Here is a 17,207-nt window from a genome sequence, read left to right as displayed (position 1 = left end):
ATCCATAACTACCAGACAACAAGGACGTTCGTACGCTCACACACTAATTAGCACCTTAGCAAGCGGTAGTTGCAATCACTTACCTCATAACCTCTTGCACCCGCATACGCAATAGCGTGTCCTGCTGCGTTGTATTAGCTTTCTCATCACCGATTGGCCGCCTTCCTGAAGGCGTGGGTTTTGATTGGCGCTGTTGCAATTGAGCGAACAAGAACCCTCCTTTTCCGAACTAGGTTTGATGAGCGTAGTCCCCAGACCGCTTTTTCTCCCCGCCCTCTCACTCGCCTTTCCCGCCTCCTCACGTGCAAAAGCGGTCTGGCTCCGAGGCTACGTGCGCTACTAACTTAAAACGCACTTTAAAATTGGTGTTGTTTAATATCAATGTAGTCCATAACCGGATTGTTATCAACAATGAACACTTCATAACGTGCGTTATTTCATATTCAATAGACGCGTTACAGCCCTAGATTCTTGTTGTATTCTAAATGGAACGTGCGTGCGCTCTTCGATCAGTAACTGCAACGCTTATTTCAAAGGGGTCCCCGTTTTGGAATCGTTGTCTACTACAAGTCATGCGAACGGTACAAATCGACTTTCCACTGAACTGGATAGGCGTAAATATGCTTGCAGTAACGTGAGAGTGCAAATTGCCACACCGATATGCTAAAATTTTCTTTATTATCAAAATAATTATGTTGATTACAAAATGATATAATACAAATTACAAAATCACAAGTTAAATTATTCGACAGTTTTCTTGATTCCATATAATGTTTTCCTGCTGAATGAAGAGATCAATGATAATGTCATGAACGTACACATGTAGATAATGCTAATACATTTAGTGCCCTTGATGGCAGTTGTCTTCTTCTGCTTCCAGGTAGAATAGTCTTCCCATCGATAATTTGAAAAAAGAATCTGTATCAAAAAGATGTCTAATTGTAAGTCAGAGTATCTATATATAGCTATTTTTAGAATACCTGTCGTTTAGCTAGAAGTCCCAGCGCCACGAGGCAGCCCATTGTCATGATTGTTCAAAAGCATGCACTGTTGCTTGGAAGTGGGTACGCTACCTGCAGCTGTCGCTAGCCCTGCAGCTTGGAAATCTATTTCACCTGTTACCACAAATTGAATTTAAATATTGTGATAATGAATTACAATTGTCACGTGCACGACAAATACGTAGTTCCGAGCTTGCAATTGGCGACAGCTGCAGGTTTCCCAAACCTTTATCACCAACTGCCTGTTCATGATCAAGAGGTGGATGTCGGGATGAGTACTGCGTCGGTAACGTGGCGCGACATACGGATCCGGAATTCCTAGGATGACGAGGCCGTCGCGATCCTCTAGATGCACACGGGACAAAATTTATCCCCAAAAATGCATACAAAAGTACAAAACGATAAACACTTACGCTGTGTTACATTTATGGCGTTTTATGCGCTGCCGAATGTCTTGCATAATACCAACTCTACAGTAGACTTTGACCACAGGCCTGTCAACATATTTATGCCTACTGCATCACCAAAACTTATCATGTTAACATTACTTTTTGAATCAAAGTTTAGCTCATAGAAGCCTTTTTGTACGTCTCCTCTAGAGAAGGTCTTGCCAATACTATAGTCAGCTAATCGAATTTCAGCCTAGAGAATGCACGATGTAGTCCACTTAAATCAATTTTTGTCAATCATACACTACATAATTAGATAGCTAAATTCTTAATTGCTTACCGTGTATTGCAATCGGTCTTTGTTGCCTTTCACCAGTTCTAGCGAACCATCCTTTCTTGGCACGAAGCGTCTAATGACAGCTCAACGCCTATCAACCGCAATTGTACACTGCGTAGACCCTCCCATGGGCGGAACCTTCATTTCACACAGATTGATGGCTCCGTCAAACCTTTGGTCTCGAGCCTTGTGTGGTACTCTGTATACGGCTTACACACATTTACATGTACTGAACAGCGGTATTATTCCTAATTAATTAATAACGATGCATGTTCAAGAGCTCCTAGTCTAATGTCAAATGATGGAGTGTAATCACACAGTGCACGTGTCATTATGACCTAGCGATGTTGCGTAAATCAACGTATCTAAATAGAACGTAAATAGACGTAAAATACGAAGACACGTAAATCTTTCGTAATTTACGATCTTCGTAATTTACGTCGCAAAGTGCATGCGCAAAGCTACACTTCAGACGTAAAATACGACCCAGGATCGTAAATTACGAAAAAATTAGGTGTCTTCGTATTTTACGCCGATTTACGTGCTTTTACGTCGATTTATGAGCGTGCGGGCCAGTAGTGTGATCGGAGAGTACAAGCCACGGCTAGATCGCGACAGTTCACAGCTGCAGGTTGTATATACTACAAAGAAGCCTCTGAAGCCTGTACAAACCTTAGCATGACCAAAGGAACAGAAATAAATGTTTGACATGTAATACGCATGCTCTAAACAATTTCTAGGTGTCGGCAATTCTACCACGCCCCGGAACAAATCCGCGGAAGAACACAACATAAAACAGCGTCTGGAAATTCGAGGGACAACATGTGCGCAAGCGTACGCTTGCGCATTTGATCAACCGGAACAAATCCGCGGCTGAGACAAATCCGCTGGTACACCGGCCTGAAAAAATACTTGTTGTATTGGAAAGGTGGCATCCAAAAGTTGGGAAGATGGTAGCCCAAGGCCGGGAAAAATACCCATTTCTATTGGAGAGGTCGCAGTCAAAACAGACAATAGTACACCCGGAGCAGAAGCAGATCTTGGTACGAATTTTAGACCAAATCCTGCAAGATGGACCACTCAAAAAAGCTGGACCACTAAAAAGCTGAACCAATTTTGAACAGTGGTCCACAACCGGTTCTCTATATACTACTACCCACTACTATACTAACTAGAATAAGCGCTATAACTGTACGTTGCTGTTTGTTCTTGTTTGTTTGTCCGTTTGTTCGTATGTCTGTTTCTTTGTTTGTTCGTGTGTTCGTTTGTTAAAGCCAGGGTTAGGGTTATGGGTAAGTTTGTTTGACTGATTAATTGTTTGTATGTTTGTTTGCTTGTTGTCATGCCCATAATGGTGCCAAGCTATCGTACTTGCCTTTGAAATAAGCTTCTGTAGTCACGTGATTGCTTATTGTAATGTTACTGAAGCCAGATTTAACAGAATTGAGCAAAGCGTTAGATACGTAGGTCACATGGCACTAGGAAAAGGTTGACAATTCATCAGAGCCCCACACCGGATTTGACTGTGAGCTTGGACGAGTCAACTTATTACGCTCCTCAATCAAACTGGAAGGAAACAAAAGACCACCTGCTACACTTTATAGACGCATCATGCCAGACGTAAAAGCCATAATATGAAAAAATCTATGTATTAAAAATTACACAATTATTGTGTATGAAAAACAGGGCACCTGCACTAGACAACTCGTGCTCATACGTCACCTAGTCAAAAAAACACCAACCTCTACTTAGAATGAACCTATAAATCATGTTCATCTTGCTTCAACAGTTCCATTTCCACAGCCCCAAATACATTGGCTTTCTTGCAAGCCATCAACAGCATGCGACGCGTTGCTTCTTTGCCCTTATCTGCAATCCAACCCACCAGTAAACGGTGCAGTCGTTCCTCATTTGTGCATTGTGGTAGGTCATCAATATCTCTAGAACTGATTTTAAGAGCAATAGCAATCTTCCTGTAAGAACGGCGGCCACAATCAGACACTATCTGTACCAAAGGGTCGTGTTCCGTCAATGGGATGTCTTCATATCCCTTTTCATCATATTTAAGTTCGTGCTTTACACGTGGCTGCCTGCAAACAATCACAATTCAGTTACATGTATGAAGCAAATTATGTGCAAATTTAAATTTATGAAGTATTTCATGTAAGCCTGTGCAGTGTGCACTAAATTCAATTTTCACAAACTACATTTTAGTGCACTCAAACTGATAACAAACGAGATTTGCAAACCATGCAGTAGCAGTCTCTTGGCCAGATTAACATAATTGCAATATGGAATAGCCCCAAGTGTTGTCTTGGAGACGAAACAGCTACAAGGCACTTGCTGTATATCAAGCAAGCAAACCCTAAAATGAGACACCACAGCAACAGGCAAATTCAAAAGATAAAGCAGTAGGTACATTGTCCATTGCACATGGATGTAGCACATAAGCATACTCTAACGATGCTAAAAATAATATAATAACCAGCTGGCTGAGAAACACTCAGTTCTTGTGCCAAATACAGCATAAGATGAAATAATGGTGGATAATTTATTTTGGTGAACTGGCGGATTTTTCAGTGAGAACCAATATAAAATCTGCTATTAGTTTGGCTACTGGGCTATGTGACGCCATCACCCCCGTAAATCAGGTAACTAATGGAGATGTCCAAGTGCGTCATGCGGATAAAGCCACAAGATAGTAACCCCTGTTGTCCCTAAATCCTGTCTCGCAATTAATGAGGTTAAATATGAGAATGAGGCCGTGAGGCTATTGATAAAGCAGGATGACTCACGCGTGGGTTACGTTCTTGTGCTGACACAGCAATTCCTCGTTAGTATACAGTAGTAGGAGACAAGTAAACTAGGGAAATGTGATGGCCACGAATCGCAAACTCCTTCATATTGTATATATTATGTTACATATATCAATTAGCCAACAAGGATGTCCAACCGCCAAACTAAAATCCGCCAATGTTTCATATATGGTAGCTTCATTTGCATCAAAATCTACGAGAAACACAGTAGAATGAGCATACTGCTACCAAAGAACAGAGAGTAGATCGACTGACAGGTGCAGGTGGACATACGCTGAGTAGATACTACTGCCCACATAGGTCTATCAACCCGCCCACATCCGGTCATTGAGTCGCTGGTCTAAGCAGCATTACACTACTAATAACCTTAGCGCATGCGCACCTCAGATTACTAAGAGGCATGAGCAACGCACATGCACACATTTGAAAAGAAATTACAATAAACAACTAGCTGAGAAGTGGCATCCTGAAGAAACCAGACTATGGTTTATAAATTTACAAGTATTAATGTCAAACAAGTGCATAAAACGATAAATAACAGTGTCCGTGACAGTGCATTATCAAGCTCTCCTAACCCATTTTGTTCAGTAGATCAGGAAACTAAAACAAACACTAGTCAAAACGTGACCTGTACAAAACACACTAAGCTGTAATATTTTCCACTAGCGGCGTAGCTATCCCTTCAAGTTTACTATCTAGTGCGTCTTTGCGCCTTCTAATCACATCCCGGATCAACATCGCATGTTCATCATCTACTATAATTACTCTATCTTTCTACGCTCATCCCCCTTATTTATTAAATCATATGTCTAGTCCCTGGTGCGCAGGGACCGCCTTGATGGAGGCTGATCTTCCGTTGTTTTCTTTGTGCTCCTTGGACTCAATCTCGGGCACCGCCTCCACTTCTCGTTGTACTTCCGCATATCTCTGGGATATGTGGATCTGCTTCAATTTCCAATTCCATTTGTGGTAATGTTTTCTCCGTTATTTCCTCTCTCCTTGTTTGCTAGCTAGGAAATTCCCTTCCTGTATATTCCAGAATTTCCTCAAATGGTCTTGGTCTAGTTTAATGATGTGTCCGTTCTCTAATTTGATACTGAAAGATACTGGTCCAGTGCGGTTTTCTACAAATCCCTTAAGCCAAAGAGGTCCTTTCCCAAAAATTTCAAATGTAAACTAGTCCGACATTGATCAATACTTTTCAACTGTTTCGATCATGTCCAAATCTTTTGAGAATTCTGACTTAATCAAACTTTTTGGGAAAGATCTGAGTGTAGGAAGTCAAGTTTGGAACATCATCTTTTCCCATAAGCAACTCAGATCAGTGGTCTGGCCTAATAGTAGAGTGCAACAACATTCAGCTAACTTACACTTTAGATTAACTAAGCTCAGAAACTCTTAAAAGATGTATTTTAAAGATCATCACCTTAACCTGCTATCTCGCTTCTTCATAAAATTTAAGTCTAGTAACATCATGATACCCAACTGCATGTGCTACAGCAGATATTTCTCGACAAACATGTATGCCTGACATCTTAATTTTCGTTCTCCATTTTCAAAAACAACAGCAACAATGTCACAAGTACTATCACAAATATAAAAAGTGAGAAAGACGTCATAGAAAAAAGACCATGCGGGGTGTGCTATGACATCTTTCATGAATTCACTCACCATACACACTGAGCAATACATCATCCCTACATTGCACCATTTTCTAAGGCATAAAACACACAGGGCGCGTCTCTACTAGCGCCTAAACCGGTATAATTAATTAACAAGTAGGTTAAGCTAAACTGGTTGAAGAATTGACCTTTTTCCACCTGCACTGAGCCAGTTATATTTTAAACCTAAACCGTTTTGTATAAACCTACTTCAAGGTAGGCTTAGCAAAGTGGTGTAGGTCTAATTGACACGTGACAGTAGCGCGCTTGTTTAGATGGCTTATGACAATGCCGTTTTGATGTTATTGACTATTTTGCTGAGATAGGATTGTAAGGGTCGTTAACTAAGAGAAAGAAATCAGCAGCTACGGAGAGAAAGAAGACGGTGTCCTTGGTCATCATCATTACCCAAAGCCCGGATTTCCGGGCTAAGGGTATAGTAATCATTCGATGACCGAACCAACGACCGTATGTATATATATATATATATATATATATATATATATATATATATATATATATATATATATATAGTCGGTTAGCGCAGATGCAAATGAAGCTATTCCGACCAACAGACGAGAAGTGGTGTCATTACCGACCAATAGACGAACGTGATGTCATCATGAGGCTCCACCCCTCTTTGTTTGGTAGCTGTTACTAGTCAACAACCAGACGTCTAGCTAGGGATGCGTTCGAATACTAGTTCCAGTTCTAGAACTGGAACTGCCAGAACTGTTGGAACTCTTGCTAGCAAACGAACGCTTAGAACAGTCAGCAAGTTGAGCATGCGCAAAGGCTCATACTTCCGGTAAGCGTCAATACGAAGTAAAATTTTAGCATGACGTTTCGACTCCACTTGTTGTAGTCTGTTCGAACATCAGCAGTGCTTTCGCCTTCGGTTTTTTAGAGCTGCTCGCGCCAAGAACGTCACTGTAATCAGTCCTAAATGTCGTTCTTCTGGTGTTTGGCAAGCCGATGGTCGCCACAAGTGTTCATTATAACAAACAAGAAGGTCCACAACGGCCTCAGCATCTGTACCCATCATTCCACTTCGTCAACCTCCGGGAATTTTGCATTTAGGGCGTGACAGTTCCAACAATTCCAGCTCGCTAGGCAGAACTGCTAGAACTGTTCTGACAGTTCTAGAACTATCAGAACTACCAATCGAACGCTATAGAACTTTACTTCCCCCTACAATTCCAGTTCTAGACCTAGTATTCGAACGCACCCTAGAGAAGCGGCACAAACAACGAGACGTTACAAAGAACGAGACTTTTACATTCTTGTGAGCTAGAAAATCGGTGGTGAGCTGCTTGTTTTGCTCTACATTTGTAACATATGCTTCCCACCAACAAACAGAACAATGATCACGCCCGTTACTTCATCACGTAAGGCGAAGATTGCCAGTCGGCCTAGCGTTGAGGCTCTCCGACTTGTAACATCTGGCTTGTTCCAGCACTTTGAAACAACTACATTTGTAACATGCATGTTTTCCCCCATTACGACAACTACTAGACGTCTAGACAAGCTGCACAAACAATCAGTCGCCTAGATAGAAGCTATACAAACAAACAGATGCCTAGAGAAGCTGCAGAAACAACCAGACGTTTACATTCTTGTGAGTTGGAAAATCGGTGGTGATCTGCTTGTTTTGCTCTACATTTGTAACTTGCTCACCAACAACCAGAACAATGATCACTGCGCGTTACTTCATCACGTAAGGCACGTCGAGGCTACTGTACCCGACTTGTATTACAACATTTGGCTTGTCCCAGCACTTCGAAACAACCTGATCTACATTTGAAATGTGCATGTTTTCCCCCATTACGACAACAACCAGATGTCTAGAGAAGCACAAACAACCAGACGTCTAGATTGTTGTGAGCTGGAAAATCGGTGGCAAGCTGTTTCTTTTGTTGTACATGAGGGTTTAGCAGTTAGAAACAACGCCTAATCTAGCTACATTGTAACGTTCATGTTTTCCCACATCTAATTTTGTTTTGGCTCTGGTGTTACCTATGCCACGCCTAAAACCGCCTAAAACCGCCCATAGTGGCTCATTACGACTTCAAAAGCTGCACAAACAATCAGACGCCTAGAGAATTTGCACAATGAACTAGACGTCTAGAGAGCAAGGGGGTTGGTAACATTATGCTTGTTCCATCAATAGTGTCATCTTCTGAAAGCCCAAAACATTGTAGGTGCATGAAATCGTGTTTTGTTCACTGAAAATCAGTGCTGCTTCTTTGTACCTATCTACCGAAAGCCGGTTTTCGTATTTGCTCTTTAGTTTCGTTGTGCTTGGCAGTTAATTGGTATTGTTTAATTAGTCAAACCATTCTGTCATAGCGCGACTAATTACCTTCAAGGTGCATACCGGCCGAGGGTTTGCACTCTAGTGCTTCTTCATTCAAATTCGTACTAGCAGATGCTGAATCGGTGACAACCAACAATCGCCCTGACTCGGCGACAGAGCAGCCCAATACTTCAAAATAAGACGTTCCTAAACGGTTTGTTTTGCACATCCTGGATGTGCAAGTTCCTAGTGGAAACAGTCAATTTTTTGAACTAGATTAGTTTTAAAACGCGTCTAAGCTAAACTAGTTAAAGATGCAGCTAGTGGAAACACGGCCATAGTGTTTAGAAAATAGTGCAATTTAAGGATAATACATTGTGTATGAGTGAATTCATAAAAGATGTCACAGCACACCTTACATGGTCTTGTTGCTATTCAGGGTTCTCCCCAGGATTTCAAAATAGCGTGGCGGAGACGGTAGTTGCAAGACCCAGACCTTTGCTAGTTAATAGTAATAGTATTCTTGATTATTTCAAACTGTGTATTAATTTACCATTGGTGTTGCAAATTAAAAATACAAGACAAAAGTTCAACAGACATTAATCCTACGGTTTCGAACCTTTCCTCAATCATCAACGGCTTTCTGAAAGTCAAAACTTGAGAAATCGGGACCTTCAATACAAATCATCATAAGTGCATCTAGAGTTCTGGTGTTGAGGCGGTTGTGCAGTGGAGTCTTCACTCGTTTCATTACCGAGAAGCCTCGTTCGCAGTCAGCTGTGCTAAGAGGCAGAATAAGACAAATCTGGGCTAATTTGCAGAGCTGAGGGTAGAGTAATCTTAGTGTCTTGTTTCCCGCAGCTAACTTCATCACTTGGTAGTGAGACAAGGATGCATAGGAAATGGACAAAAGAACTTTGAATAGCTCCCACTCAGCCCTCAAGGCATCTTCTTCAACAAGTGGAGGATCATGTTCACCATATTGCTGAAGAAGAACCTGCAGATGCAATAGATTATCCTCCTTTTGTTGGGAGGGATCAAATATGCAGAATGAATCTAGCAGCTCTGTGCTTGGAAATCTGAGTTCAAGTTGATCCCTTAGGGCTGCTATATACTTCTTCTGGACATTGCGTGAGAAATCTGCTTTCTTGTGAGGAGTAACTGTGATGCCTAGTACTGCCAAAGATCCCCTGAGATCTGCTTCCAGAGTAGACAAGCCGGGTGTTGGATTGTCCTCATACACGCTGATGCAATCCAGAGTAGCACTGACCTGTGAGCAAGCAACAGATAGATCCATCTCTTTCTGCTGAAAGACAAGTGAAAGCTTGCAAATGTGAGGTAGAACATCGCAAAATATATACAAACTGGCAATAAACTCATACGTCTTGACTAGTTTTACCAATCCAATGGCCACTGGTTCTCCTCGTTCTGCTGCTTCCCTTTCCAGACTTACTACAACTGATGTCAGGGTTCAACGCAGGGACTGTACAGCATTGTTGTGCGATAGCCATCTAACATCTTTTGCCTCTTTTAGATTGATTTCAGAGTCACCAAGAACATCTTGAATTGTATGAAGTCCAGTCATTCAAACTGGACTGTTGTGATAAAACATGTACAGGTTGTGGATGGCGTTCTTGAACTTCTTGAGATACGGGATGGACTCTGATGATTGAGCAGCAGCCAAGGCAAGACGGTGTGCAACACAGTGGATGTTGATCATATACGGATTGTGTGCTCTCAAACGTGTTGAAACTCCTGTTGTTGCCAATCATTACTGCAGCACCATCACTGCCAAATCCCATGACTTTTCGAATACTGATTTCTGTTGCTTCACAAAACTGAAGTAGCGCCCTTTCGATCGTTTCTGCTTTTCCGTCAAGTAGATCAGTGATTTTCAAGGACACAGTACGTGTGTCACCAGAATCAGTTAGGTATTTTCCGTACACAATCATCTGCTTTAGTACTGAGATGTCAGTAGTTTCATCACACAAGAGAGAAACGAATGGGCTGCTAAGTAGCTGCTGTACCACACCTCTTTCTACTTGACTACCCATATGGAGAATGAACTCCTGAACAATGCGCTCACTTGTGTATGTGGCGTTTCCACCAACCCGCAAGTTGTCAAAGTATGAACATCCCAAGTCTTGAACTAGCTCCAAGAGTGGGACATACTTTGTTGTGTGGGCAATTTCATGTTTTGCAAGCCAGTATAGGCACTTCATAGCACCTACAATTGACTTTCTCTCCATAGAAATTGCTTCACTAAATGCGTGAACGATCCCGCCATTTTGTTGGAATGCTAGACGCTCATGCTCTTGGAGCACAGCTGATTTGTGCATAAGGGAATCCGCATGGCGCGCAAGAACAGCTCTGCGCAGCGAGACGCAAGGCAGAAGATTAAAAATTGTCGAAGAATTGCGCTCATTGCATGTGTTGAAGCGCTGGCATAGTGTAAAACATTCCTTTCCCATCACTCGTTGGATAAACCACGTGTATTGTCTCTCCCAATCCAGATCATACTGACCCTGTTTGTGTTTTGAAGACTTGGAGTTGGACGTACCGTCGTCGGGAGCAGCAGAATCTGACAGTGACTTATCGTGATCGGCCTGATCTTGATCCTCTTGACTGGAACTGGTTCCCTCTTCTGGACATGCTTTTTTTGACTTTTGCCCCAATACGGGAAAGAACGAAGTTATTGAACCCGCGGCCACTATCCTCTTCATCTCCGTGTTCGTTCACGCACCAACGCACCGCGCATAGCCTCGAGATTCCAGACCTTTTTTGACGCCGTAAATTGACTTCAGAAGTGGAAGACTCCTAGAGGCGACTGGTTGACCACGCAATGGGTCTTCTGTGACTAATTACGACTTTTGCAGTCAATTAGAATCCAGATCTTCCCTTGTTTTTCTTTACGCGCTATTGGACTTAGTCACGTGGTTGGGATTTCTCAGCGTGGCACAGCGCCACGCTACCACGCTTTAGGGAGAACCCTGCTATTCTATTTCATACGACGACAACTCTACATCTTTCTCATTTTTTCAAATCGCCTGTTTTGTTGCAAGGGCAGAGGTTTGGTGCAAAAATCAGGTTTGTAGATGATACTGATACCCGCTCTTACAGACACTAAACAAACTCAACCCTATATAGCAACTTGGTACAAACAAGATAAGTAATTTTAGTAAGAGGTCTTTCAAAACAAACAGTTTAACATCTCACTGGTATATATACCCCATACGCGAAGAAATAGCAACACTCTATAATAAGTACTGGTGACTCACTGATCTTACATGTAAACTCAGTAATACACCAGTTATTACATGATTGCCCAAGGTAAACAGCTCAGTGATTCTATAACTGTCAATCAAACAAAACATACCATGTTTGTTGATTACAAGTCTCGTTACTGCCATCAGTTGCTACTGCCTGATGATGGCCTTCCATTCCACAAACTGGAAGTTCACTACTTGCAAAAATGATTAGAGATGACAAATTATCACTAACACCACTCCAAAACACTCCTACCAATTCCAATAAATACAATGACTACTCAAATTTGTTCTTTTGTCAATTTCAACTATCTCCAATTCTAACACGTATTCTCCAGGATAAGCAGCTTCCTCTAATTTACATGAAACTTCTTTCTAAACAAAATAAATTCAAATAAAGATACAAAAACCCATGAGCAAATCACATGCCTATATTTAATTAATCGCACAACACATGCAAACACACAAATAATGAATAAATGTTAAGCCGTTCACGTCGTTCAAGGTCAACCAGATGAGAATGGTCAGTTATGAAGATGGCTCCCCTGTCTCTAGAGACAGGGCTTCATGCGCTGACATGGAGGCTTAGGCCAAATTATAGCACAGCTCTGGCACTATAGACAAAGACCCACACGTATTTTGATGTTACTGCCAATAAGCCAGCAGTCCTGTCCACACCCAGTCAATGACCATGTACTGAAAATCCAGAAAGTTTCATACTCATAAACTTTATTACTGCTGTAAATGAAGTTAGTGTTATTTTCATACGGGACATCGGTACTGTACTGTAGCCGAATTCAAGTGCATCTACGGGAGTGGACAACTGGCGCTAAGGCGCACAAATGCCAAGGAAAATCAAGTGACCAAAAAGCGAGTGCCAGACTGTTTTCGCAAACAAACAAACAGACAAACAGACAGATTGCTATATTTGAACTCATACTCTACCAATAACAATCGCTAACTTTACCTATGCATAACAATAACAAAATGATGAACGTCTTTATCACAGAAAATCATCAAAATTGCACTTAGACAACTTCAACAACTTTTTGAAAATAACACGAGAGTTGCAAGATTGTACAACTACAGACAGTTGCTTTCTCCATCTATCTCTAAAGTCTGATTCGCTGCTTTTTCCATTTGTATCTTTGAAATTTTGGAGATCTTATCAAGATAGTCTTCAGCCATAGGGCCCCAAAGCCAAATTGGTCAAAAACCATTGGAATACATGTTGTATCAGATCCTGCTATAAACTGCTGCTGAACATATTTTGTCATTTTGTATTTCTCTCTCAACTCAGCTGCATAACCTGATATTTGGCAGCTGATTGTACGGCGTCGCAAGAATGTGGATGAGCAAGTAAAATGTCCAGGTACTTTGTCAAGCGTCCAGTGGGATCATATGTTGTTATATCCGGCCTGTTCTCAGAGTCAGTACACCTATTTCTTGGCTCAATTTGATGAGGAATATTTAACTCGTCTAAACCTTTAGTCCAAGTTGACACAATTGTATTGTGTTGCCATACTGGGCCACCACCAAACTTGCAGGTCAATAGATGATAACCATGTTCATCAAGGCTTGTACCACAATCACACTTGGCAACAATCTGGGAATATGGCAAAGGAATACCAAGTCTCAAAAATGCTGCCACACAAAATTCTGAGAACTTTAGAATAAATTTTGGTGCTGAAGGAATAGCTTGAAGCCATGATCCTGCTCTACGTCCCTGACATGACCTTATCCTTGCAGCATGTTTGACAGAGAAAGCTAATTACAGTTTACCTTCAATCTCATGTATTGTGCACCCTTACTCTTTTAGGTCAGCTTATGAGTCAACTTGTCATTGTAATAAGAGCCATAAAAACGGGCCCTTGTAAAAGTCACAAGACTTGGTGAATAGCTACTCAAAACGAATAGGGCTAAACTGACTTCCAGTCCGCAGGCTATGTTTGTGTTGGACTGGCTATGTCTGTCATACTAAAAATGTGCCACACCCTCATTGAGGTCCAATCACCAAGCAGTATTTGCTATTTTGTCGTACATGTCAACCAGAGACAACAAACTGCCAATCAGATCTGCAAACGTTCATTAATAAGTCTCAGGGACAAAGCCTTAAAGTGGAAAGACTAAATTTTAAACTCATTGCTTTGTGCATGGCCAGTTTCATGTATAGCCTGTTCTAGAGTAGGTTCTACCTCTAGTCTATATATTTTGGCAACCAATGCAAAGACAAAAACTGTAGTCAATCCAGAAGCACTTCACAAGTCTACTCTATTCACAAATAAAATAAATATAATTCAACATATACAGAAAAATTGATTAAACTGTGCATGCAGAGTGTGGTTATGTTTAATTCATAGCCAACAGTGTCTGAAAATCAATTACGCGTGTGATTAACCTTAATTACGCCGGTAAAGTACAGGCAATGCAGCTAGTTATACACAAAACATAATCCCAATCCCTAAACGGGATTGTCTTGTAATTGCAGAGAGATTGTTACAGGTGATTCACAACATTGATGCCAACGCTGACACTAAAATAGGATTCATTTCTATTCCAGCGTCAGTGTTGGCGTCAGTGTCAGAATCAACGTCGACAACAATATTGTGAACCAGGCTTTAGTAAGCAAATGAAAACGATGATTGAGTGTGCTTGGGGAATTTCTGGCAATATTTTCAACATCATTCCACAGTAATTGATCCCAGCCAAGACTAGAAAAACTACGAAATTGTAGTTAAACATTGTTACCATGTTAAAAGCCAGGCACGGGTCCAGGAATGGTGAACTTGGTGCACGTGCACCCCAACCCAATGGGCATGGCTTGAGAAATTTCTATAGAATTTCTATAAAGAAGACTCTACAGAGAATACATCAAGACATAGATAGGACTTTCTAAGAGCTGCAGCATTTCAAGAACAACGTGTCACAAACACCGTGACCGATGGTTCAAATATGCAGCTGACAAGGTTTATGAAGCTGTATGCCATAGGTGACTGTGTGCCGTCCTTACAGCATCGTTGTGCTATACACAAAGAAACCACATAAATGTTTCATCAAAGTAGAAGAGTACTATAGAAGAACTATTGTCATTCTGTTTCTGGATCACTTCCTTGGTCAAATAAAGTAAGTGTTTTGACTTAAATGTTGTTGAGACTGTATGATTTCTTTTGTTGTGCAATTGCACAAGGAAAGACTCTATGAAACGCAGGAAAAGTCAGTGCTTGGACAAAGCCTTATCTCTCTAGCTATGTGTACAGACCTGACCTTTTTTGGAAATGACATGTGGAAGAGCTTGGAGCATTATACCAGGCGGATCTGCCCACAGTCCTGAAACTTTAGATGAGGAGCTGGTATGTTAGAAAGCTTAATGTCAGGCTCTTGAAATTAATAGAAACCTTACCCTCAACTTTGCAGCCAGCTCTAGCAACCAGCACAGATATGCAGCACTTTCCAATAATGAACTAATTATAATACATTTTGAGAATTATTTGCATGCGCACAATACTAAACACTAGTTGTATGCGGAGCATCAGTGGACTCTAACGACTTACAACTTACTGCGTTCCACAATGGGACAGAAAGGCATAACGTCTCGCCTAGCTACACTTTCACTACAACATGAAAATAGACTACAATCAATTCACCTTTTGCTAGAAAACATCCCCCAAAGAATGGAATTATAATAAATCCATATTCTAGACTCATAACTAACTGGCAGCTTAATTTTTTCTAATTAGAGTGTAGTGCCGTCTCATAACTACGTACCAACGTTAATTTTTGTGTTAATATCAATGTTTATTTTATTGATGTTAATTGTTCACCCCCTATCTTGGGGCTCTGGATCCGCACCTGCCAGCTGCAGCTGATGACGTAGGGTGCATTCGAATTCTAGTTCCAGTTCTAGAACTGAAACTGCCAGAACTGTCAGAACTGTTGGAACTATTGCTAGCAAACAAACGCTTAGAACTGTCAGCAAGTTGAGCATGCGCAAAGGCTCATACCTCCGGTAAGCACAATAAGTAGAGTGGCTTTCTACTCCACTAACTTGTTGTAGTCTGTTCAAACATCACCAGTGCTTTCGATTTCGGTTTTTGGGAGCTTCTTGCCAAGAAGGTCACTGCAATCAGTTCCAAATGTCGTTTCTTCTGGTGTTTGCCAAGTCGATGGTCACCACAAGTATTCACTAGAACCAACAAGAAGGTCCACAACGACCTCAGCATCTGTCCCCGCCATTTCACTTCCGCAGCCTCCGGGAGTTCGCATTTAGGGCGTGACAGTTCCAACAATTCCAGCTCGCTGGGCAGAACTGCTAGAACTGTTCTGACAGTTCTAGAACTGTCAGAACTACCAATCGAATGCAGAGCTGCCAACTCCCCCACATTGAGCGGGAGACTCCCGCATTTGGGACCCTTCTCCCGCCTACCCGCATTTGGCATCAAATCTCCCGCATTCTGACCATTGGTGAGCGTGCCTGTTCTGTGTAACCATACACTACCTTAATTAATAATTAACGAAGCGACTGATCATGTGATCTGGATATCAATGTCTATGTGCAGCCCCTCTCTTCATCTGGCTCTTTCATACATACTTGGGCACAATCAGAGTCTCCGGGTCACAATATTGACATAGAAGGAGGAGTCGGTCAGGCAAACTGTCCGGAAGTGGAAAGAGAGAGGGACTAGCTAACCTAGACTACCAAGGAGTTGTCTAGAGTTGTCTAAGAAGGCCACAAAGCAATAGAATCTAGAACATCCCAACTAGCAGCGAGAATGTGTACATACCTCGTTCATATATTTAGCCTAGGCTTTGATATATTTACTAGCAGGCAGTAGTACGTACAACTTCTGTGTATATTTTGTTGCACTTTGCTTATTTTAAGTGTACTATTTATATATTATTTATCACTTATTACAAAATAAAATTTATTGATATTAATGCTATTGTAGGCGTGTCAAAAAATTGTTAGACTCACGCATTCTTTCTCTTTTTTCCTGCAAACTCACGCATTTTGATTCAGCTAGGTTGGCAGGTTTGCGAACGCTATAGAACTTAGCTCCTCCCACCAATTCCAGTTCTAGAACTAGTATTCGAACGCACCCATACAAAGTAAAAACGAGTCTAGCACCCGAAACAGTCAGTAGTTACCACATACGAACGTACGTTGTTTGTAAACTTGAGGACGTCGGTTCTGCAGCGATTCTTCAGCGGTTGAAAGACCTTTCGCAAGCCAAGTTCACCTGTCAGCAATTCCTTATGAGTTGGCAAGTCACCAGATGTGCGTTGTATATCGATTTTCCTAATCTTGGTTACGTCTTCATGAGGACGCCATCTTAGCCGAACACTGTAGATAGCGCTGTCTGACATACTGTATGTGTACACCGCGCGAGGATCGCAACGGTACTGTATCACGTGATGTTCCCTCCAAAAGCAATGTTAGGGTG

General features: G+C 41.6%; 1 protein-coding gene across 3 annotated transcripts; it reads right to left on the bottom strand.

The window, feature by feature from the left end:
• Window positions 1–3,362: 3,362 nt before the first annotated feature.
• LOC134190625 (uncharacterized) lies at window positions 3,363–17,178 on the bottom strand. 3 transcript variants are annotated; one of them, XR_009971663.1, is made up of 4 exons: window positions 16,739–16,831; window positions 12,023–12,141; window positions 11,877–11,960; window positions 3,363–3,817 (listed from the first exon to the last, which is right to left on the bottom strand). XR_009971663.1 is itself a non-coding variant. In XM_062659083.1 (4 exons), exons 1-4 carry the CDS (start codon window positions 17,128–17,130, stop codon window positions 3,487–3,489), a joined length of 741 nt encoding a protein of 246 aa, XP_062515067.1. In that variant the 5' UTR covers window positions 17,131–17,178; the 3' UTR covers window positions 3,363–3,486. The 3 variants fall into 3 exon arrangements, 2 of the variants coding, with proteins under 2 accessions (XP_062515067.1, XP_062515068.1); XM_062659083.1 differs by lacking the exon at window positions 16,739–16,831 and adding an exon at window positions 16,927–17,178 and having other exon boundaries at window positions 11,877–11,963; XM_062659084.1 differs by lacking the exon at window positions 16,739–16,831 and adding an exon at window positions 16,927–17,177.
• Window positions 17,179–17,207: the final 29 nt, after the last annotated feature.

The sequence above is a fragment of the Corticium candelabrum genome, chromosome 15 (assembly GCF_963422355.1).
Source record: "Corticium candelabrum chromosome 15, ooCorCand1.1, whole genome shotgun sequence".
NCBI classification, from domain to species: domain Eukaryota; kingdom Metazoa; phylum Porifera; class Homoscleromorpha; order Homosclerophorida; family Plakinidae; genus Corticium; species Corticium candelabrum.
The sequence above is the reverse complement of the archived record's forward strand: the minus strand, read 5'-3'. Positions and strand labels throughout refer to the sequence as shown.

Excerpts from the sequence above, each read along its gene's own strand:
- LOC134190625 (XM_062659083.1), bottom strand. The coding sequence starts at position 17,130 with ATGTCAGACAGCGCTATCTACAGTGTTCGGCTAAGATGGCGTCCTCAT. Across the intron at positions 11,964-12,022 it reads CATTGTATTTATTGGAATTG|TAGTGAACTTCCAGTTTGTG; the intron begins GTAGGAGTGTTT and ends CATTTTTGCAAG. Across the intron at positions 3,818-11,876 it reads ACTTGTAATCAACAAACATG|GCAGCCACGTGTAAAGCACG; the intron begins GTATGTTTTGTT and ends GATTGTTTGCAG.